At 42.0% G+C, this 25,104-nt stretch overlaps 1 protein-coding gene across 2 annotated transcripts in view; it reads right to left on the reverse strand.

Annotated features, from left to right (window-relative positions):
- The window catches only part of TEK (TEK receptor tyrosine kinase), a 105,036-nt gene that overhangs the window by 45,682 nt on the left and 34,250 nt on the right, over window positions 1-25,104 (reverse strand). For both annotated transcript variants that reach the window (XM_065879365.1, XM_065879366.1), the window contains exons 2-6: window positions 15,352-15,663; window positions 6,882-6,992; window positions 5,851-6,003; window positions 2,374-2,505; window positions 1,758-1,898 (exon numbers count right to left, since the gene is read on the reverse strand). In XM_065879365.1, the coding sequence (XP_065735437.1) occupies window positions 1,758-1,898; window positions 2,374-2,505; window positions 5,851-6,003; window positions 6,882-6,992; window positions 15,352-15,663 (849 nt within the window). The remainder of the gene's footprint in view (window positions 1-1,757; window positions 1,899-2,373; window positions 2,506-5,850; window positions 6,004-6,881; window positions 6,993-15,351; window positions 15,664-25,104) is intronic.

The raw sequence follows: 25,104 nt of genomic DNA on the forward strand, positions 1-25,104 counted from the left end.
GGCATTCTAGAACTGAAAAACATAATATTTGAAATAAAGATTTCACTGTATGGATGTAGCAACAGAATGGAGATGACAGAAGAGTCAATGAACTTAAAGCTAGATCAATAGGTATTCAGTCTGAAGAATACAGATAGGGAAAGAGAAAAATGATTGGACCTAAGGGACAATATCAAAAGGTCTAACATACATGTAATTGTAGGTCCAAGGAAGGAGTCTGGGAGAACACTAAAATATCTCAATTCATAAAATCTTAGTGATTTCTTGATCCAGATGTGGGCTGGAATGTTAATAAAGGTACTCTTATAAATCTGGGTCTAGAGACATGTTCACCATGAAGTTAACGAAGCTTATGTTCTAGACTCCTCACATGCATGTAACCCTTCTGGGCCCTAACAAAGTTTTCATATATGCACATGTTTTTTAAAATTTGTGTATGATTTTTTTAATAGTCTTTAAGGAGGAACTGGATCTACCCCTACTCGGAGGCACCTTTTACTTTAAGGTGTACATTTCTGAGACCATGTGGGATTCCTCTACAGCTAAGGCTCCCTCAGTGTTCCACGGGGGGCAGATACAGCATTTAGAGGGAACTGAGTGAGGTTTTGCAGGTAGTTGAAGCTTACTTTTGTGTAACTCTCCTCTTTGTCCTCTTACTCTAAGCCCCTAGAGCTATGCTGTCCAGTATGGTAGCTGATAGCCAGGTATGGCTATTGAGCTCTTAAAATATGGCTAATCCAAATTGAGATTTCAAAGACTCAGTGTGAAAAGAGGAATGTAAAACATCTCATTAATATTTTTTCTATTGATTACGTGTTGCTATGGTAATATTTTTGATATATTGGGTTAACTGAAATATTACAATTATTTCAACTGAAATATTACAATTATTTCACCTGTTTCTCTTACTTTTTTAATGTGGATACTAGAATAATTTAAATTACATATGTGGTTTGTTTCTATTTCTACTGAACTGCTCTGTCCTAGAGCACTGTTATCAAATAGCTGGAGACCCCATCACGGCTCCCAACAGTGCCAGTTGTGGAAAAAGCTGATTTTGTGAGGCAAATACTGACAAACCATTAAGCTCTGCCTAATTCACCAGATTAGCATTCATTAGGGAAGGTCTAACATATTTGGCCACAGGTTCATGTTAAGTTACTGTGTGATAGTTGATGTGAAAAGCTTATTGGAAAGTAGATGGGAAACACATACCTCTGAGCTTCACCAAATGGGAAAATATATATTAAAAAGGGTAGAAGGAATCTTCGAGTAGGTGAAGTTAGTATTGCTTGTGTAAGGTCCACGGAAGATAAGACCTTAACTTCCTCGATTTTCAAATCCCAAATCTTACCTGGATCTGACCTAAAAGCAATGATATTTATGGTGCACTGAAGATAACAAATCTTCTATGGGTTTCCAACTCAAAGTGTGGTCTGAAAACCAAGAGCATCACCTCGGAGCTTGTTAGAAATGCAGACCCTCACGCCCCAGTCCAGACCTATGAAATCAGAATCTGTTTTAATAAGATCCCCAGGTGATGTATATGAGAAGCACTTTCTATGAGGTCCAGAGTCTTAACATGAAAGCATAATTAACTTTGGATGAAGATATCTTTGATTCAAAACCCTGTAATTCAGCAATAGGCAGCTGAGTGAGCAGTCCAGGTATGTCCTACACGATGATTTCCAGCAAGCTGGATCTCCTTGGTATACCTGCTAGAACCTTTTCTCTTTAGGGGTGTGACTGGTGCATACCTTCATTGCACTGCAGACCCTTCCAGCCCGTGGCACAGGAACACCCATAGGGGTCTGGGAGACAGAACACGTAGGACTTGCATCCCTCTGGTCCACTACACCTTTCTTTACAAGTTCTGCCAAACGTGTGTAGTTCACAAGCTGTGGGTGAGAGAAAGATGATTCAGAGGCAAATATGCAGCCCTTTGAAACGCAGGATTCTCCTTTTTAAGGGTCTCTCCTAGACCAGTGAACATGGAAAATAATCCAATGTAAGCTGTGGAATTGTCAGTGTAAACACACCCTTATGGCCCATTTTATAGATAATGAAACTGCCTCACAGAGAGGACACTGCAGGCACAGCCCCCAGCAGTGCAGTTTGCGTACTGCACAAACCTAGGGAGTGGCGTTCACATCATAGATGTCGTAGATTTGTACACTTATTACAACTTTTCAGTGGTTGACAATAAAGAGCCTTTAAGAAAGGGCACATTTTTTGAATTTCCTCAAAGGTACCGTATGGGCTCACAGAGGCCACTTAGCTTCCATTCCCAAATGGGTCCAGATCTAAAATTCTAGATCCAGCAACAATGGCCTTTTAAATCCACAGGTTACTCATCAAGCACTTTTGACTTACCCTTCTCACATGTTCTCCCCATGAACCCAGGAGGGCAAATGCATTCTCCGGTATCTTCGTGGCAGATCCCATTGTTCATACAAGCAGTGCAGACACGGTTACATTCAGGTCCCCACTTCTGAGTTTCACACCCTTTTTTTAAGGAAAACAAGACTATGGTGAGTGAAGCAACTTCATTCCCCAAAGCTTTATTGAGCACCTGATACATGTTAGTCATGAGAGTGGGCACTGGTGAACGAAGATAAATAAAACACAATCTCTGCTCTCTAAAAGCTAAGACTCCAATGTGGGAAACAGACATGTGATAGAAAATAACGATAATGACAAAGACAGAAGTACCTAATTCTGCCTTAGGGTTGGAATAGGGCATAAAGGAGGGCTTCTCAGAGGAGGTGGTATGTGCGTTGAATCTGCAGGACCCACTAAGTGACAAAGAAGATAAGGCTGGAGAGCGTGTTCTGGGTAAAGGCTAGGTCGGGAGGAAAACACGGCATGTTTGGAGAGCTGCAGTTACGGTTAGAGACAAGAGCAGTGGTTTTCAAAGTGTGACCCCTGACGAGTAGCATCACTATTACCTGGGAATCTGTTAGAAATGCAAATCCCAGACTCCCATCAATGACCTACTGTATGAGAAACTCTGGAGGTAGCCTAGCAACCTATGCTTCACAAGTGTTTCAGATAATTCTGAGGCATGCTAGAGTTTGGGAACCTCCAGTGTAAAGAATGTGGAGAATAACCCAAATGGGAAAAGAATTTGAAAAAGAATAGATCCATGTATATATGTAACTGAATCACTTTGCTGTACACCTGAAACTAACACAAAATTGTAAATAGTTCGATATAAAGTAAAGATTAAAAAAAATAAAGAATGTGGAGACAGAAGACAGCTAAAAGGGGAAGCAGGAGCTAGTAGCCCCCAAATATTTTTCAGGTAGAAAACATATAAGAAATGAAGCAAGATACAAAATTGAAAGTACAAGTATGGTAAAATGCTTCTAGATTCGTATTTCCTGGTTCTTTCTCTCCAGCACTTGGTGATTTCAGATTGTTATTTAGGATACCTTCTGATAAGGAAAGCTCAGGGGGAGCGGGGTAGGGTGACCGTTTGTGGTCAGGAATTTAGTTTAGTTTTTCTTCTGAAAGGAACTAATGTCTTTGTCCCTGAATATTAGTCTCGCGGTGGTAAACTTGGACCTGTGCCTACAGCTTATAATATTTTTGGCAAGAACTCCTAGTTATCAGTATTTTCTCTAAAATAATCAGGAAGACCGTCAACACAGACCCAGTCTTACAGGCAACCACTTAATTGATAAAGCTACAAAATGTCTCAAAGCTACTATTTACATGCCTTAATATATAAAGGGAAAACTACTTCTGCACACTTAGTGATTTCTGGAGAGCCAGACCACAGATTATCTTCACATGATGAAAACTAATGATGGCAGACACTGGAGATGAAAGGGGTTCTCCTGTTACATTAAAGTATGTCTCTAACCCTGAACCGATCTGAAGACCTGTCCCAGCTTCACTCCTAATCCTGGGGAAGAGGAAGGGATTAAGCTCAAGGAAATAATTAAGATGATCTCTTAGAGGGATGCAGAAGACAGGAAAAGAGTTCCTTGATAAGCAACAAGTATGCAGTTAGGCTTCTGTTATTTTCTTCAAGAGCCTCGTGGTTTTGTATTTTAGGAAACCATAGATCCGTGGCATACAGAGAGAAATCCTATAAACTTAATGTTTTCGAGAAATCTTTTGCCATGGAGAGAATTTACGCCGAAAAGAAATCCTACACATATAACCAGTATGATTTTTAATACACATCTTTAAGCACTGACTATCCCTAGGGTTCAAATCTACCTGGAGAGATACCTTACAGTTATGAGAAACGAACAAAATGCCTTCAACTGTACCTCATTTCTTGGTAAACATCAAAGAGGTCAAAGGGAAGGAAGTACTTTTTTTTTTTTTTTTTTTTTTTTGCGGTACGCGGGCCTCTCGCTGCTGTGGCCTCTCCCATTACGGAGCACAGGCTCTGGACGCGCAGGCTCAGGGGCCATGGCTCACGGGCCCAGCCGCTCCGCGGCATGTGGGATCCTCCCGGACCGGGGCACGAACCCGTGCCCCCTGCATCGGCAGGCGGGCTCTCAACCACTGCACCACTAGGGAAGCCCAGGAAGTACTTTTAAATAGGATGGTTGTGGCCCAACTCAAACTTTCTTAGAATGATTTTAGATATTAGCGGTGCTTCTCAAACAGTTTTATTGAAATAAGAGCCAAAGAGAATGAATGTGCTTCTGGCCATCTGAAAAGGAGACAACCTGGAGATCAAAATGTGTTTGAAGTCTTTTGCTTTATCTTAAAACTTCAGGGAAATTTAAAATTCAAATCTATGATAAGTCATGTTTGTTTTGTCATTAAAAAAAAAAAAGCTTTAAACCTTTTACCACATATCGACATTTGACGTTTTTGATATTGCTGGAAAATCTGCCAATTTACCCCAGACTATGAGTGCCCCTGGTACTTGGTGCTATATCGCACTGGAGAGACCATCTTAATGAAATGAATGCAAATTGTGTCCTTGCCATTCAGACTCCCCGAGAGTAGAGAGGAATGAAAGGGGATTTCACCTGCCCAAACTAGATGAACCACACTTTTCATATGTCTATTTTCATATCACAGTATCTGTTTATCTATTTATGTATGTACCTGCTCTGCTTGGGAATTACCCAAGGGACAGTGATTCATCTTATTATCCTTGTATTCTCAACACCAACACAATGCCTGGCAGAGACTTATAATCAACACGGATTTGTTGCATGAATGAATGAATGCGGGCAAATTTTTTGCTTTCTATAGATCAATTTTTGTAAAAACCACTGGTGACAGTTACTACCCACTTTCATAGTTATAATGGGGGAGAAGTTTTCACCAGTTCTAACTCTTGCATTTTTCAAACCTGAAAACAGAAATCACATTTGAGAGTTAAATGATCTGGCAAGTTGGGATTTACAGGAGACTTAAGGATTAACTAAATACTAGGCCAACTCAGAAGGCCCAACTCATCTCCCTGTAGCAGACACCTTTTGGGGAGACTGTCCAGCTCACAGTGATTACCATTCTGTATGTAGTATGTGACTCCACCCTTGTCTATAGCTCATTGGTCTAGGCGAGTAGACACCTGACACGCGTCAGACCAATCTGATTGTTCATCCTGAGAGTTCAACATTTAGAAGTAAAAGAAACATCACTGAAGCTAAGTTAGGGTCATGGTAGCCTCCTAAAGTCCACCCACCCTCCCCAGTGCTGAGCCCCAGATCTTCCCTGGAAGATCTCCTCTGGAATTTGCTTATCAGCTTTTCCATCAATTTTTTAAAGTCTTCAGTATACTTTCAACTAATCCCTGGTTTTTGCTTAAGTAGCCAGAGTCAGTTTCTGCTACTTCCAACTAAAACTCCTAACAACCACACCATCACTTACTCCGGACTATTAGCCTGGTGAAGGCCGAGGTGAAGAGGTTTCCTCCTATGTACCTGGCCGAGTACACTCCAGCATCCTGGGGCTGAGCATGAGGCAGATGGACTTCTAAAATATCAGGTACTTCATGCCGGGGCACTGAATGGATGAAGGAACCTGTAAGGGAGAAAAGTGCAGAACAATGGGTCTCACTCAAACACTCCTGTTTCCTTGTCTGCCCCCTCCACTTGATCAGCTTTCCCTGGCCTGATATAGAAAATGTGCTCTAGCATATTAGATGGGGGGGAGAAGAATGAAAAGGCTGAACTATCGAATGCTCTCCCAAAAGTTGAGAAAAGTATGGTGTTGGAGCAGATAGGTTAGTCTATAGGATCTACCACCAAACACATGAAGGTGAGGGTAGCCTAAATTTCTCATCTTCTGCAGGGAAAGGCAAACCGACAAAGCTGGGGAAAACGTCAGGTAAACTTGCCAACTCATCAATTAAGAGATAACTAGAATCACTACTCCAACCTGTAAGTCATTCATCCACAGAACTCAGAAGAGTCTCCATCAGTATTTCAGCGGCATCAGGCAACTGCCACCAGGTGGCGCCAAGCCGTAGTCAGAACCAGACAGATTTGGGTCGTGCACTTGGACCCCCAGAACCACTGCCAACTGGCTTTCCAGGCTCACTCTGGTCATTTCCTTAGCCTTGCAATCAAACAGCATCCCATTTTACATGGCAGAATTTGAGACCCCACATATTACATCATGATGGGATTTTCTTGTACGTTCATAGTTCATATTGCATATTTGTAAATGTACAATGTAGGTAGGTGCACTCATATATGTATAAAAATCTCCACTTTAATTTACTTAAGTAACCAAACACGTTACCTAAGACAGCTTCTATCATAGAATCCGATTAGCTTGCATCATAGTAGCTTTACTTCAAACATCTGCCCCCAAGACTGCAATAAGATAATGACCCAGTATGTTTTATGCTGATGTCTCACACAACAGTGTTAGAATTACACAAAACACATACTCACCGTTTTTGTAAATCACTGCATCTTCTTCTTTAATCAATACCTTTTTGAAAGATATGTTCACATTATCTCCCCTGTCCACAGTCATAGTTAAAGTAGCTGGTAGGAAGGAAGCTTTTAAAAGAGAGAGAAAAAACAAATGAGAAAATGAGGTTATATATCTTTTCCAGGAACAAATGAACCTTGAATCAGAAGATGAGGCCTATTACTTGGCAGGAGTCAGCTGGTTTTCATGAGAGCTTAGAGAGCTACACTGTGAAGGCAGAAGATGCCTCTGAACCATGCTCAGAAGGACCTGAGCTTTAGGTACATCAGCTTGTTTTCCTCAGTGCCTGCTGACCTGGGCACAGTGCCCTGGAAGACTCCCACACAGATACCATGGTGCAGATAGCGACATGGGGCGGACCCAGAGGGAGAGTGGTGGAGATCAAAGAGCACCGTGAGTCCTGGAATTAGACAGTCCTGGGCTTAAGGCCACCCTCTGCCACTTACTGAACCTTTTTTTTTTTTTTCTGCGGTACGCGGGCCTCTCACTGTTGTGGCCTCTCCCGTTGCGGAGCACAGGCTCCGGACGCGCAGGCTCAGCGGCCATGGCTCACTGGCCCAGTCGCTCCGAGGCATGTGGGATCCTCCCGGACCGGGGCACGAACCCGTGTCCCCTGCATCGGCAGGCGGACTCTCAACCACTGCGCCACCAGGGAAGCCCTACTGAACCTTTTTGACCCAGTTATTTCACCTCTGAACACCTCAGCTTCCTCATCTGTAATTTAGGAGTAAAAGTATTTACCTTAAACGGTTGTTAGGAATAGTAAATGATGTATGCCAAACCCCTGGGTGCTTAGAAGAGGTCAGGATCCTTCCCAAATATACACAAAGGCCACGCCGCTGTGGTGACACGTGCAGTGTGGCCATGAGTGGCAGGGAAAGCAGGCAGGGGACCTCAGGGGCCACCTTCCAGGGCTCCCTCTCACGTGAGGAGGTGCTTCATTTAGCAATCTAACGGAACAGCTTCTGCTCTCTACGACATGCCCTTAGGCTCCTGTGAGAACTATCTGACCATTTCAGGCTGTTGTTCCTTTCTCTGAGGTTTGTTTATATTTTCTGCTCCTTTGTGTGAAGATTGTTTAGCTGACCGTGGGACTTCTCGCTCAGCATTGTATTCTGAAAAGGAACTGAGATTCTCCACTCGGCTCAACTCCAGTGTGGCTTTACTTTTTCCCCATTCTGTGGTTTTTTTAAATTATTTCAGACTTTGCGCCTCTTAAGCTCCCTGTTTTGGGGGTCGGAACACAGTCACACCAGAGTTCCCCTGCCGCCCAGCTGGCCACCTCCCGCATTCATGGCTCTAGGTGGATCGTTCTCTGCTGAGGACTGACAAAGCGCATCCACGAGCCAGCCTTGCACCTTGGGCTTCCTGATGACACAGGAGTCCGACTTGTACACAGTAGGCATAGACTGATAGTCACGTGACTCGACTGGATCATGAAAACAATAAGCCCCTATTGACCAGGCATTGTTCTAAGCACTTCACACATATTTAATTTTCATAATATCTCTAGGAGATAGGTACTACAATTATCCTACTTTTACAAATGAGGAAATCAAGGTCCAGAGAGGTCAAGTAACCTGTATCAAGATTACACAGCAAGCTCACAGGAGAGCCAGGATTTGAAGCAGGTAGCTCAGCTCCAGAGGCCTTTCATAGGTGATATAATACCTTCTTTTATAAATGACATTGCTGAGGCCTAGGTTAGAAGATGACTTGCCTGAGATCATTTGGATTGATTAATTAACTCACAGACCTTAACTACGAACACAATTCACTCATTCCTTAAGCGGTGGAGAAGAAACTAGAAGGCAGTAAAAGTTATAAACAAAGACGCTTCTCATGGATGAAAAATAATCGAGACAATTTCAGTTGTCTCCTTTAATTTAATGATAAATAAAAACTGAGAGTAATAATGTCATTTTAGGTCCGTTGTTATTTTGTATAATTTCATAACAGCCCTGTGAAGACCAGATATCCACAGTCTGTCAGCGTGGAGATGGAGTTAAGGGTGACCAAGTCCCTTCCCAAGGCCTTCTAACAATAAATGTGAAAGTTGAGACACAAACTCAAGAGCTCCACGCTTGTTCCAGACATCAGCCCTCCAGACCCATCCTACTCCGGGCCCGGCATCCTTACCTCTCACTTCCAGCCATGCTGAACTGTGCTCAGTCCCTCAAACAGATCACATGATCACTCACGTCCAGGTCATGAACTTTCTCCCTTCTCTTCTGCTCCTTCCTCTCCCCTGTGTCTCACCAAGTCCTACTCATTCATCGGTCTCCATTTAGATGTCACTTTCTCCAGGGGCCTTACACAATCCTGGAATCCAGGTTAAGTGCCGTCATACTGCCCTCCATATACCCTGTCCTTCCCCATTACAGCCCCACTCATACTAGGCTGAGCATTCCAGGAGGGTAGGCTCATGGCGGTTTTGAAAGGCAACACAGGGATCAGATCCAAGTTTACCTTCCCAGGTCCAACACGGGAAACCAGGTATATGAATGCTTCTAGTTACAATAGTTATAAGACTTACCTACTAATATGAAATCATAATAGTCCTCATCAGATATGCATTTGGTAATGATTAAATTACATAGCAATGTATAGAAAATTGCTAGGGAGATGTCAGGCACATAATAAGTATTCAGGAAATGTTAACTTTGTTGTGTTTCCCATGTGTGGCACAAAGAGAGGTTTAAGAATACTTGTGGGGGGCTTCCCCGGTGGCACAGAGGTTGAGAATCTGCCTGCTAATGCAGGGGACACGGGTTCGAGCCCTGGTCTGGGAGGATCCCACATGCCGCGGAGCAACTAGGCCCATGAGCCACAACTACTGAGCCTGCGCTCCGCAACAAGAGAGGTCGCGATAGTGAGAGGCCCGCGCACCGCGATGAAGAGTGGCCCCCGCTTGCCACAACTAGAGAAAGCCCTCGCACATAAACGAAGACCCAACACAGCAAAAATAAATAAATTAATTAATAAACTCCTCCCCCCAACATATTCTAAAAAAAAAAAAAGAATACTGTGGAATGAAAGAATAGATGAATGAATCTGATTTCAAATTTTCCTATTTTCTTCATACATTTAACATGCTCATTTGAGTTATTTAGATACAAATGGCTCCTCTCGGTCAACTTCACAAATCATGTTTGGGAAATTGGATGTTCTTAAAGCAAAGCCATTTCTCAAATGAAAAGAGGAAGAAAAATAACCTAGGTTTCTGTTGATGGAACACTCTGTAATAGATCTTTGGATGTGAAAACGTTCCAAACTTCATTTATACCTCCCTATCCCCAAATGCAATGTGCAGGGAGGTTTGAAAAAACTGCTTTTGACTTTTTTGGATGATGCCATTGATAAAAATCCCTTTGGCCATTTGGAGCATGTGAGCCAATTTAAGCTGTGTTTTGGCACATCTCAAATGGATTTTCCACTTCCTCCCCAGATGCACGAGTCAGCAGCAAGCAGGGATATAGTGATGTTTATCCTACCCTGCTGTGTCCCTAGGCGGGCACTCCTGAGTTCCCGTGATGTTTTACCAGGGAGTTAAGAGCGTCATGAAGACACAGGGTTGGAGGTTTTCTTGACTCACCATAAAGGATATCACTTTCCTTACACCATATTTCAGCCATTGGATGGTCAACAAAAGAAAATCAGTTCAACAGCTTGAGATGATGTTGTTATTCAAATACAGGAGAGAAAGTACTTCCTATTTTTCTATTTCGTCTAAACCTCCATAATTATGTTAAAAGATGATATTAACATTTTCCACAGTTGAGTAGCAAAATTAATAGTCCCACTAAATTACTGCTCGTTCCAAGGCACTAAATAATGACAATTACTGAACATTTACTGTGAGCCAGATAATGTTGGTGATTTCATTTGATTCTCAAATGTACGTGGTAAAGTCTCTATCCCCATTTATTTTTTCAAATGAGCAAACTATGACTTCAGGTAAGTAATTTGCGCTGGGTTATACCAGCAGTTGCAGAGCTAGGCTCAAACCCACGTCTGACTAACCTCCACTCCCGTATCTCTGTGCTCTAGGTTGCTTTTTGGGGTTTCAACTAGAGTTTGTTGTACTTTATAAAACAAGTGCTCAGAATTGGGGTGGGTGGTTAAAGTAAGTGAGAGTGATATAGAGAGGGTAGTGCAATAAATACAGACTCTGAAGCCAGACCGCTTGGCATTAAATCCTATTCCCACCATTTACAAACTGCTATTGTTATTATTATGTAAATTGTTCTGCAATGTCTCACTTTACAGTGAGCTTTCAGGAACATATCTACTGTGTAAATCAAATCTTACACTCATGGGAGCTGGCTTCTTATATATATACCATCTTACTCTTATTTAAAACCTAAGACGCTTTTGAAGATATTATTATACCCATTTCACAGATGATGAAAAATGAGACCAATAGAAGTTGAGTAACTTGCTTAAGGCCATACAGCTGGTAAGTGGGAGAGAAAGAATTAAACTCAGGTGAAGTTGAGTCTAAAAGCCGTCTTCTCTTCACTGTTCCTCACTATCCATGCCTGCCTTAGCCTCATTTAACTGAACTTAAACTATGCTTTACCTGTGCTGACCTGGACTCTCACTTTGGAGGGATCATTACGGTTGGTTTTGTTTTGTTTTGTTTTTTGCGGTATGCGGGCCTCTCACTGCCGTGGCCTGCCCCCGTCGCGGAGCACAGGCTCCAGACGCGCAGGCTCAGCGGCCATGGCTCACGGGCCCAGCCGCTCCGCGGCACGCGGGAACCTCCCGCACCGGGGCACGAACCCGCGTCCCCCGCATCGGCAGGCGGACCCTCAACCACTGCACCACCAGGGAAGCCCTACGGTTGGTTTTTGACTCCCAATATTCTGTTTTAATTTGCTCTACGGATTCTTATTTATACATTTTCAGGACAGCCCAGAAAGGGCACTTCTCATGTCAAACCTGTGAGATCACTGGGGCACAAATCTCAGATCATCTTAATTCAGAATGTGGGCATATCAGCAGAAGGACATAACTCTTTACACAAGTCAGATCCCAATGACACACGTGAAAAATAACAGAGCCGACTTTTCAGCCACGATAGCTTTGGCACACCTCACATCCCTTTGTTCAACCTCTCTTCCCTCATCAGAGAGCTGCATTCCTGGGAATTTCTGTTGTGCACTTTTCCCACTCGCCTGATGCCATTTAAAGGTGAATGTTATAGTTTTGCTAAGAGGGCCTTTTCCCTCATTTGTGATGAATAATGATTTTATCACTTTGATCTTAAAATGAGCTTGCTGCCTTCAAATTTTTAAATTACCACCATTAGCAAATTCAAAGAAATATTTTCAGGTAGACCTCAGCTAGGGGCTGACTCTAACCCCTTGCTGCTCAAAGTGTGGTCCTCAGCCCAGCAGCATCTTTTCCCCTGGAACCTTGTTAGAAATGCAGAATCTCAGGACTCTCCCCAAGGATCTACTGACTCAGAGTCTGCATTTTAACAAGACCCTTAGGGTGATTTTGTAAGCATTTTTAACCTTGAGAAGCAGTAATCTAAAAAACCTACAGATTCCTATATAAAAAGCTGACAATCAGAAATGTGCAGAGGTGCATTATTTATCTGGATCAATTTTACAATTAAAAATCAAATCCTAAAGAGCTCACAATGTCATTGTCTCATGAAATGACACATCCTCAGTCCGCAGTCTCGTGTGGTTATGATGATGTGAATTTGGTGAGGACCCCTTCATTTTAGTAATAACCAACCCAGAGAAAGGGACTGAGGGTGAGGGGCCAGATCATTTCCGTCAGAACAAGGAGAGCTCATTTCTGCTGGAATCTGTACCTTCGTCCCAGTAGAGAGCATCAAGAGCACCAGAAGTCTACCTGCCTGTCCGAACTTGGGAGCCTTAGGGCAGAACAGAGTTGTTAAATAATGTTTACAATGACATCTCCTCCAACTGCCATGAGTTTGGTGGACTGGCCCAAAGATACAGCTTAGGACCCACTTCTATTTGGGGAGAAGGGTTCCATCACATCACTGCTTTGTGAGGCACAGAAAGGAGTAATACTCTTCCTTTGCAGAAGGCTCTCAAGGTCCTCCTTCAAAAGTTCTGGTGTTCTCATACACAAAAATAAGCTCAAAATGGATTAAAGACCTAAATGTAAGGCCAGAAACTATCAAACTCTTAGAGGGAAACATAGGAAGAACACTCTATGACATAAATCACAGCAAGATCCTTTCTGACCCACCTCCTAGAGTAATGGAAATAAAAACAAAAATAAACAAATGGGACCTAATGAAACTTCAAAGCTTTTGCACAGCAAAGGAAACCATAATCAAGACCAAAAGACAACCCTCAGAATGGGAGAAAACATTTGCAAATGAAGCAACTGACAAAGGATTAATCTCCAAAATTTACAAGCAGCTCATGCAGCTCAATAACAAAAAAACAAACAACCCCATCCAAAAATGGGCAGAAGACCTAAACAGACATTTCTCCAAAGAAGATATACAGAATGCCAACAAACACATGAAAGAATGCTCAACATCATTAATCATTAGAGAAATGCAAATCAAAACTACAATGAGATATCATCTCACACCAGTCAGAATGGCCATCATCAAAAAATCTAGAAACAATAAATGCTGGAGAGGGTGTGGAGAAAAGGGGACACTCTTGCACTGCTGGTGGGAATGTGAATTGGTTCAGCCACTATGGAGAACAGTATGGAGGTTCCTTAAAAAACTACAAATAGAATTACCATATGACCCAGCAATCCCACTACTGGGCATATACCCTGAGAAAACCAAAATTCAAAAAGAGTCATGTACCAAAATGTTCATTGCAGCTCTATTTACAATAGCCCGGAGATGGAAAGAACCTAAGCGCCCATCATCGGACGAATGGATAAAGAAGATGTGGCACATATACACAATGGAATATTACTCAGCCTTAAAAAGAAATGAAATTGAGTTATTTGTAATGAGATGGATAGACCTAGAGTCTGTCATACAGAGTGAAGTAAGTCAGAAAGAAAAAGACAAATACCGTATGCTAACACATATATATGGAATTTAAGGGAAAAAAATGTCATGAAGAACCTAGGGATAAGACAGGAATAGAGGCGCAGACCTACTGGAGAACGGACTTGAGGATATGGGGAGGGGGAAGGGTGAGTTTTGACAGGGCGAGAGAGAGTCATGGAGATATACACACTAACAAACGTAGTAAGGTAGATAGCTAGGGGGAAGCAGCCGCAAGGCACAGGGATATTAGCTCGGGGCTTTGGGACAGCCTGGAGGGGTGGGATGGGGAGAGTAGGAGGGAGGGAGACGCAAGAGGGAAGACACATGGGAGCATGTGTATATGTATAGCTGATTCACTTTGTTATAAAGCAGAAACTAACACACTATTGTAAAGCAATTATACCCCAATAAAGATGTTAAAAAAAAAAAAAAAAGTTCTGGTGTTCTGTGAGCTGGGCCTGGGTACTCCACTTCTAAAATTAAATCATGTAGCCTGAAAAAAAGGGCCCCAATTCTTCATCCCTCCCTGTATCCTTACTCTTGGCCATGTAATTGTGTAATACCCTCCCATTCTGACTTTAGGCTCAGCTGTTCGACTTGCTTTGGGCGATAAAAGTGAGGCAGAAGTGAGAGTATACAGCACTAAGGCTAGGTTTCCAGAAGCCTCATGTGTTTCCGCTTGCTCTCTTGCACCCCTGCTGTCTCCATGAGAACATATCTACATTAGCCTGCTAACGGATAACAGTCACGCGGAACAGAGCCAAGGTAGCCCAACCAGGGCCAGCCTAATAAGCCTAGAGCCAGCCAATATCCATACACATGAGAAAGCCGCCCAGTCAAGATCAGCCACCTATCAACCCAGCTGACTTAGACTCACAAGCTATGAATGTTTATCATTATGCCCCCGTGGCTTTGGTTGTGTGTTACACAGCATTACTGTGTCAACAGATAACCACTGTACCAAGTAACTAATTAAATTGAGTTATTGAGAGATGTTTCCCTTAATGTTTTATTTCTACCATATTTTTCCTCTGAAAACATTAACTTCTGTTAAGAATACTCAGAGGCCAAGAAAACAAATAAGGAATCAAATGAAAAATCAATGAGAAAACTCAAAATAGCCCATAGTTTGGCGGTGGACACTTGTCTTCATTGCTGTGAATCATATTATATGCACGTAACATGTTCATATCTCCATCAGGACCATGGAGCCCTTAGTAGAACATGTGATATATTTCATTTCATCTCATGAACTAGGCACAAGGTCTAGTGAAAGGATTGTATGTGAGGGAGTCGGACTACATGATCTCTTATCTCTAATGCTCTCAGGCAGCTCACACCCAGCCTGAGTGAGCAGCTGCGGGTGTGAGTCTCAGTGGACCTCACCTGCCCACAGCCAAGGGGCATGTTACCTTGTTGGCGCATCTTCATGGTCCGTATCCTTATTGCCTCTCCTCGAACTCGCCCTTCACAGAAATAAGCACCATTGATTTTACTAGCCTTTTCTCTCTTCCAAACAACTTTTTTAGCCCATTCTCTGGTTGCATCTTGAGTAACTTCCAGTGGATCCTGGTGCTGGTTCATTAAGGCTTCAAAGTCCCTTCCTATGATGATGGGCTCATGGGGGCGCCATCCAGAGGCGATGCAGGTGAGGGATGTCTCAGCATCAGACACGAGAGGTAGGGAATTGATCAAGATCAGATCCATGGCACCGTCCACTGTTGCTAAAAGGAAAAGAGGGAACATAATGTATGAGGAAGGTTACAAACATGGCCCCACAGGATAAGCTGGTGTTTACAAAGCCTTGTCTAAAAATAACTGTGTGAGCAGTCTTTCTAAAATGCTACTCTGATCATGTGCCTATCTCTCATTGGACAAAATCCAAAACTCTTTACCATGGCATCAAGACTCTTCATCACCTAGACCCTGCTAACCACTGCTGCCCCATTGCACGCCCTAGCTGTAACGGACTATCGGTTATTCTCCATTCCCAAAACAAGATGTGCACTAGGTGTCTTTACGCACTACAGTGCCTGAGACATAGTTAAGTATTCCGTAAGTGTTTGCTGAATTGAGACAAATTCATGATAATGGCATTATCATTATTTATCATTAATTATTGATCAATTAATGATAATGTGGTTCTACCCCAATAATAAAGTATTCTAAAGAAATATGTCAATGACATACACCATATGCTAACTTTATAGACTCTCATCATTATCAAAGTATTGCCTGATTCCACATTAAATTCCGCAAGCTAAGGGAGGGACTGAGTGAAGTCTACATTTCCCTCTGACTCTCATCTTTGAAATGAGCCTAATAAGACCTGTCTTGCAGAATTCTTGTAAAGATTAAATGAGGTAAACTACATAACCTGCCAAGCACTGTGTCTGCAATATACAGGGTACTCAATGACCATTATTTCATTTCTCTTTATTCTGCTTCTGATCACCTAGCCCCAAACCTCAAATGTAAAAAGAAAATCCCACCTGACTTTTAAGATTTATTTCCTAAGTGATAAAGCACATTTACAAAAAGAAAACCCTCTCATTTCACTTTCTCTCTCTCCCTCTACCCCTATCCCTTTCTCTTCTCATTTCCAAAGTTTCAAAGATAAGCAAATGGAATCTGTGCCTATTCTCTCCTCCTGGTGAATATGGAAATACCAGGGATGGAGGTTGTTTTCTGGCTCCAGTGATGGTTGCTTCTCAAGTCTACATAAAATGATCAGGAGACTAGAAAGGTCAAGCACAGAGGGTGATGAGGGCTATTGGAGTCTCAGGGACCTTTATGTAGATGTAAAGTGATTCAAGTAGGTTCCATGTTATCTCATTTAATATTCATCAAATTCTCTCCTGGGAGTATGTGCCAGTATCTCACTTTTAAATATAAAGAAATTAGGGCTCAGAAGATTGAGTAGCTTATTCTATCTTCCACAGCTATTGAAGTCAGAGCTGGAATTCAAATTCTCACTGATCTTTCAGTTCCTTAGCTATACCATGCCCTTTCCTACCTCAGAACCTTTGGACATGCTGATCCCTGTGCCTGGAATGCTCTTTTCCACTCTTTGCATGGCTAATTTCTCTCATCCTTTGGGGTCTTAGCTTAAATGCCTATCTCATGGATGTCTTCTTTACCTATCTTATCTATAACATCTACACACTCTCATCCCATAAAGATTACCACAGTCTGTGATTATTTTATTTGATCTCTCTCCTCCTAGATGATACGTTCCATTAGAATGAGAATTGAAGCTGTTTTATTTGCATTGATTTATATAGGAATATTCTACCTATTCTCAGCATATAGAGGACTTAATAAATATTTGTTGGCTAGATGGATGGATGGATGGACAGATGGACAAATTTTATACCAGATCTAATTCAATTTCACCAATTCACTTAGCTCCCACTTGTTGAAAAATGAGGTTAAAAATGAAAGTTCTCTTCTATTTACAATAGCCAAGACATGGAAACAACCTAAATGTCCATTGACAGATGAATGGATAAAGAAGATGTGATATATATACACACACACACACACACCATGGAATATTGCTCAGCCATAAAAAATGAAATAATACCATTTGTAGCAACATGGATAGACCTAGAGATTATCATATTAAGTGAATTAAGTGAGAAAGAGACAAATACCATATGATATCACTTATATGTGGAATCTGAAATATGACCCAAATGAACCAGTCTACGAAACAGAAACAGACCTGTGGTTGCGAAGGGGGAGGGACGGTGGGGAAGGGAAGGAATGGGAGTTTGAGGTTAGCAGATGCAAACTATTATATACAGAATGGATAAACAAAAAGGTCCTACTGTATAGCACAGGGAACTATCTATATGCAATATCCTGTGATAAACCATAATGGAAAAGAATATGAAAAAGAATATATATATATAACTGAATATATAACTGAATCACTTCACTGTACAGCAGAAAGTAACACAACATTGTAAATCAACTATACTTCAATAAAATTTTTTTAAAAAATGAAAGTGCTCTTCTGAGTCTAAACTGACCCCTTTGCCCATATTTAAAAGACTGTTTTGATAATTACTGAGTCTATGAGGGGGGGGGAAAGCAAATGTTACGCTTTTACAAAATGCTATAGAAAGGTGATCAGTGGTTGCTGAGGATTTGGAGCTGACTGGTATTCATTTACCAGACCTACTTATGCCAAGCACTGTGCCTGCCATGAAGTCCTCATACAATTTGTTTTTGACGGCATTTGCCAATGTTTGATGTATACAGTGATGTTTTGAGGATGATCCTATTAGGAGCTACATTTTTATCTGATTCACTAGGAAGAATTTCAAAGTCAAGTCTTAATGTAAGTAGGAGTTGGTGTTGCAATATTTTTCTTGTAATATTAACTCAGTACGCTGAGGGAAGAAATCTTGAGTAGAATGGGTTCCCAAGCCTGACCCTCAAGCATCTATCTTGCTTCTAGCCTCATTGGTTTAACTTTAGGATTTCAAGAGAGGGAACAGAGGTTAGGATAAGAAAAGCATCGCAAGAGAGAATGAGCTAGGAAATCTAGCTGTGGAATTACAGCCTCCAAAAATAACACCAGAGCACAGTTACCCGTACACACACACACACACACATACACACACACACACACACACACACACACATATCCAGCCCTGCCTCTGAGTAAGCACCACCTCATCTCCCACACTCACTCCTTCCAGGCATGTTCCCAGAGAGAGTCATCAAGAGGAAGGAAACACTGTAATTCTTTCAGTTCCAGTGGGATCCACCCCCATTTCTAGGGCCAGCTGAGTGATTTGCCAAAACCAAGGGCTCTGCTCTGAACTCACCGAACTGCATTAGCATTGGCCGTGGTTTATTTAATGACTTTAGGAAATAATAGAAAAAGCAGTTGATTTGAAAAGACAACCACACTGCATCTGTAAATTATTTCTAGGTATGGGTCTAGTTTATTTTTCCTTTTGTTCCTCCCAGCTCTCTCCCTTTGCTTTCAGGGATAGAAAGGGAAACTGTATACTCTGAGAGTCTGGATTTGACTACACTTTGCTACCCTTATTCAGCATGTCAGTTTCAGGAAGCACCCTTCCACCCATGAGTTCTCTGTCCTTTGTACTGCCACTTACAATAAAATATCAGAAGAATTTTGTACATGAGTTTTAGATACAGGAAGAAATACTTACCACCGGTTCCTGGAATGAACTTTAAAAATCATTTGCTTTGCTTTCCTAAAACAATCAGTATTTGTTCTTGTTTGCATATGCCCCAGGGAATTTCTGGAAGGTGATACAGGAAGCTAAGAACAAGGGTGACCCATTAGGGGAGAATGAGGTCATTGGGGGGACAATGACGGATGGGGGGGACGACACTTTTCACTGTATACGTAATGTATACAATGTTTTTGAACCATTGGAATATTATCTACACATAAAAATTAAATGTAAAAAAGTAAATGTTAACTGCTCTTCCCTTAAAAAGGTGCATTTGCAAGGGAATCTAGAACCAGAGAAATATTTATGTCTCTCATCATTTATCCCTACACTCACTCCAAATCTTTTTGGATCACATCCATATAACGCATTTTCTTTTTCTCTCAACTTTGGGCTAGTAATAGAAAATGTGACATCGCTCCACAATGCTGAGAAAAAAAATTGGTTAAAAGAAAAGAAGAAAAGAAAAGGGAGGAGGAGAGTGGCCAAACTTCACCTTTCAAAAAGAAGAGAGAAGCAGAGGCCCTACTGCCACAGGTACAATTGTAGCCTGTGGCTTCTCAAAAGGGTTCTGCTACTGGCACAGTGAAAGGTGTAACTGCTACTGCGTGACTGATGCTACCCAGGAATCTGCTATTGGTGACATTTTCCTGAGAATAAATGCCAAGAGACAGAGCCCACCTGGGCTTGCACAGCTATCCGTCCCCATACCAACACCTTTTCTTCCACTACAAAACTATCCTCTCCAAGTCCTACTGCAGACCGGTTTTGAGTTGTTTCACCACAACCACAGCCTGAAGAGCTTGGATCAAATTCATTAATTAGTTCAATTCACACTTCTAACATCAAGACTAAGAGTCTGCTGTAAGTAAGATGCATATGGAATTTCATACATCTTAACGTGTTTTGGGGATTGATATTATTTTTCCTCGGCAAAGATCTCACAAACACTTTTCAATATTTGCATAAACGTGTCTCTTGTTTGTAAGGAGATACTGGCCAATGTAACACAGCATCTATTGGGTTAAATGACTGTTCATCACAGTTGAAGCATAACAATATCCTACAACGTTGTTCTGCTCATATGTTTTCTGTGTGCTGTACTGAACAGCATCTAACATTTTGCAGTAACATTTTCTCACAAAATCTCACTGTGGTGAACACAAAATGCTGCTTAAATCTTCTTTTTGCGTACAGATTTTCTCTTTTTTTAATTTTAGTAATTTTTTTTCTCTTTTTTTGGCTTCATTGGTTCTTAGTTGCCACACGCGGGATCTTCATTGAGGCGCACAGGCTTCTCTCTAGTTGTGGCGTGCAGGCTTCTCTTTAGTTGTGGTGTGTGGATTTTCTCTTTCTCACTGAGGCGCGCCAGCTCAGTAGTTGCGTTGTGTGGACTTAGTTGCCCCACAGCATGCAGGATCTTACTTCCCTAACCAGGGATCGAACCCACGTCCCCTGCACTGGAAGGTGAATTCTTTACCACTGGAGCACCAGGGAAGTCCCTGCATATAGATTTTCTTATACTCAGTATTGCTTCTGTAAAAATAAAATAACACCCCCTGAGGAAACGTAAAAATAAGAGAAATCCCTTAAGAAGGAATACAGAAAATGGACCAGATGTGGCTGACAGGGACCAAAAATAAAACGGAGCCAGGCAGTCACGACAGACCTGGGACTGAGTCACGTAATTCTTTCTTAGAAAAACCACACACAAAAAAACCCTATAAGGACTTCTGATTCTGCTAAGGTCCTACCTGGAAAAGCCCCTAATGAGAAGCTTGGATGACAGCCAATCATCTAAAACTTGTGGTCAGGCTGCAAGGGCCATCCAGTTCCCTTATGACTCTCCCAACCGTGGCTTCTGCAGCGTCCCTGGTTTGCAAACCTTGAGAACAACAAAACTGTCCTTTAGGGCTTCCCTGGTGGCGCAGTGGTTGAGAGTCCGCCTGCCGATGCAGGGGACACGGGTTTGTGCCCCGGTCTGGGAAGATCCCACATGCCGCGGAGCGGCTGGGCCCGTGAGCCATGGCCGCTGAGCCTGCGCGTCCAGAGCCTGTTGCTCCGCAACGGGAGAGGCCACAACAGTGAGAGGCCCGCGTACCGCAAAAAAACAAACAAACAAAAAAACTGTCCTTTTGCTTCAAGATAACCCTGATTCTTTCCTGGGATTGATTTCTAATTTAGGATGACACTTCGAATAATAACCCATCATCTAAGACACGGAAATATCTTTCTTTAAAAACAGTCATAGAAAGGACTCTGGACCTAAATCTACACCCATGTAATAGAACCAAACTGAATTAGAAATGAGACACAGTCATGCTTTTCAAACTGTGTTTCAAGGAGTTGTTATTTCTCATTTTCTAAAAAAGGTATTCCAGATCTTTCTGAGAGTGACGGAGGTGAAATTAACAGAGCGCATTCCAGATGTCCCCACATACATACACACTCTCACCGAGCAGCTCAACTTTCATCTGTTTGTTTTATATTTCAGCTCCACATAAATTTTCATTTGGGAGAAAGGAATTTGCTTAAATAAAACATATAAAACCTCAAAGGTCATCACTTTTAACAATTTTACTTTTACAGATGAAGAAAATGAAAGGTTAAATGAATAAACAGCAATGAAAATACATGTCCCTGCCTCACAAGGTGCTGACTCCAGTTAGTCTGCTGTGCCCCTCCCTCCACATTCAAGTTCAGCACAGCTGCAGAGGCAAGTTCTGATTAACACAGCTCCCCAACTTTTGAAGCACTTGCCAGCCAAGCGGAAAGAGCAGGTTAAATTACTGCAGAGTGTGGCTATTCCCTTGCGCTCCTTATTACCTCAGAATTGTGGTGTTGGGTGGAGTTTCACTAATATGTGTTTGGAACAAGGTATCACATCCTCGGAACAACTGTCTGTATGATTTCTTGGAAGTTTGACATTGACTATGTTTCGAATTTTTCCAAGGTGTCCTTGGTTGTCTCAGCTTCCTAACAGCAGCAGATATCTTAGAGTTCTAAATATGTCAAATGGCAATGAGCACTACACCTTGGCCAAAAGTATTTTTGAAATCAGGGGATTGGCAATGAACTGATAAGGTCTTGGCCGAAAGCATGTCTGAAATCAAGGCCCTGACAATGAGCAAAGAAGCAAAGACGTCTCCAAAACCATCCAAGATTATTTGGTGGAACTGTTTGGATTTTAGTTTAGTTATTTTTTATGGTGTCCAGAAAAGGAGAATTCTCTTCAGTTTAAAAATAAAACTCATTAAATTATTTATATGTCTACTCATCTGTTAACAGATTTATTGAGCACCTCCCATGTGCTAAGGTACTGTATTTGACCCTGGAGACACAACAATGAAATAAAACAGATCTGATCTCAACCCGTATGTAATTTACAGGCAAATGTGGAAGACAGATATGGCAAACCAATCACATAAATAAATATAACACTGGAACCATGATAGGTACCATGAGAGAGAATTATAAGGTGCTATGGGATAGCGTAACAGTGAACTTAATCAAACTTGGCTGGTGTGGAGAAATGGTTTATGAATCACGTAAGGCTCCCTGAGGAAGCGACATTTGGCACCTGAAGGAGAGTTGGAATTACCAGAACAAAGCGAAAGGGATATGAGAAGAGAGTCAGGAAAGTTTTCCCCCAAAGGGTAACTACTGAGCAGGATTTGAAGAATGAGTAAGTGTTTAATAGGACTCACCACTAGAATGTTCTCTGTTGGTTAATGTTAACATCCTAAAGTTGGCACTAATTTCTTTTTATCGGATTCTAAGAACTACTGGCACCATTTCTATGTGTCAACTCTATGTTGACACATAGAGTTGTGTCAGAGAGCGTCTCCTCTCCCTTCTTGTGTTCCCAGAAGAAATCCCGTTCCCAGGCATGTTTTCAATATTTTAATCTTTTGTTTGTTTGTTTGTTTCTAGGATACTTTTATGTATGTAATAAGCCTCTGAGCAATAACTTCATCCTCAAATTTCTTTCGGAGAAGATAGTGGGCAATTAACGAAAAGATACCAACATGCACAAGCCTGGAAATAACCAAAGGAAGTTGCTAACCTTTTACATGCACAGTTGGGAGTTAGACAAGGACACCCTTGATATGACTAGGCTGGGTCTCTCTAACAACAAACTGCTCTCACTCAGGAGTTGCTCCAAGCCTGTTTGCCCCAAGGGCATGCCCATTTCCCATCCCCGCCTCCCTGACAAACGGGACCCTCGTCCGACTGCCGGAGGAGACAGCATCCCACCCCACCACCCCGTGAACGCCAGAAATTTTCCATCCAGGATAAATACCGCATGTTCTAGTTAGAACATCAGAATCGCCACCAGTCAGTTAGCAAGCAAGTTTTTATTTTATACAGGAGTAGACACAGCATCCACAGAGTGAGACTTCACTAAATGCCCAGCACATATGCACACTTACATGCAAAACTCCATTTCTGTAAGGTGGGGCTGGAGGAGGCATGGCACCATCAAATCAAGGATTGTTTAAACTGGAAAAGACTTTAGAGATTGCCTGGTGCAAGCCTCACACTTTATAAAGGGCAAACTGAGGCCCATGGAAAAGAGACTGGCCAGTGGTCACACAAAGGCTAATGGCAAAGCCAGCCCTCAAGTGTGAATTTCTCCCCAGGGCCTTTTCTGTCACCCCAGGGTAGCAGGGTAAATGGACAAATCTTTAATGTGAGGGAATTTGGAATGTTCATCATTTTGACAGGATGGTACCTGAAGAATCCTGGAGCTTGGCAGAAACTGGGCCAAGAGAGAGAAGACATTGAGGAGAGGCAGCCAAAAAGCTGGGAAGGGTACAGGACAGAGAGAGTGGGAATTCCCAGAAATGAGGTTTGCCCACCTCATAAATCCCCGCAAGCCTTACAGTGCTGCCTTATAATCTTTCCTATCATTTCGCCCTGAGAGAGGGATGCTCTCTAATTGAATCGTATTCGTCCACTGCCAGCAAATTTATCTGGTGTGAGAGGAATCCATCTTTGGAGCCAGGCCACCTTCTCTTTCTGGGTTTTTCTGCTTCAATCACCTGCCAAGTTCCCTTCTCCCTTCTGCTGCCAAAAGATGTGCACAGACGTACATACTCACTCCCACAACCAAATATCTGTATCTTCCAAGACAGAATTCAACAAGCTCTTTAACTCCTAAGTTCCCTGTTCTCCAGATTCCAATAAGGAAGGCAATTTGGGTTGATTTGCTTGCACAAAAAAGAGAATAAGAATAAGAATTTAATAGCTTAAAGTGACAACTCTGAGAGCTATCAGAAGAGCAAACCAAAGAAGTGAGTCTGTAATGGGAGAAGTTCAGGACCATGAACATTTCTAAGAAGAGACCGACAAAGAAAGAGGGCTAGCATTCTCAGCAGGCTTCAGATTATACCGTGTCGGGAAGAAAGACAACATTGTTTATTACAGACTACGTAATAGGTACTATGCAAGGTGTTTTACAAACTTCGTGCTCTTGAATTCTTTGTGCACTTGAAGGAAGGGATTTATATTCCATTCTATAGGTTAAAAAAAGAAACTCACAGATGTTCTGTAATATGCCCAGCGACAGACAAATAGAATTTGAACCCATGTCTCACGAAGTTCCATCACCAGTCACAATGCTTCACTCTAAACACCACAAGAGAATTCTATTTTGCCCTTTGTCCACTATTGTATCTCTAACAATTAGCACAGTACCTGGCATATAACAGCTCTTCAATAATCGCTGACGAAGGAATAAATAAATGAATGAATAAATAAATACATAAGCAAGCAAGCAAGCCTGGCCTTCGATGAGTGAATTTATCCAATAAGCACTTACTCAATACGTACTATGAGCTGGGCCCTATGCTGCCTTCTGTGGATGAAGAAAAGAACAGAATATGGTTTCTGCCTTCAAGAAGCTTACAGTCTGGTCATCCAAAGGCATGAATATACACAAAT

The sequence above is a fragment of the Phocoena phocoena genome, chromosome 6 (assembly GCF_963924675.1).
Source record: "Phocoena phocoena chromosome 6, mPhoPho1.1, whole genome shotgun sequence".
NCBI lineage: Eukaryota > Metazoa > Chordata > Mammalia > Artiodactyla > Phocoenidae > Phocoena > Phocoena phocoena.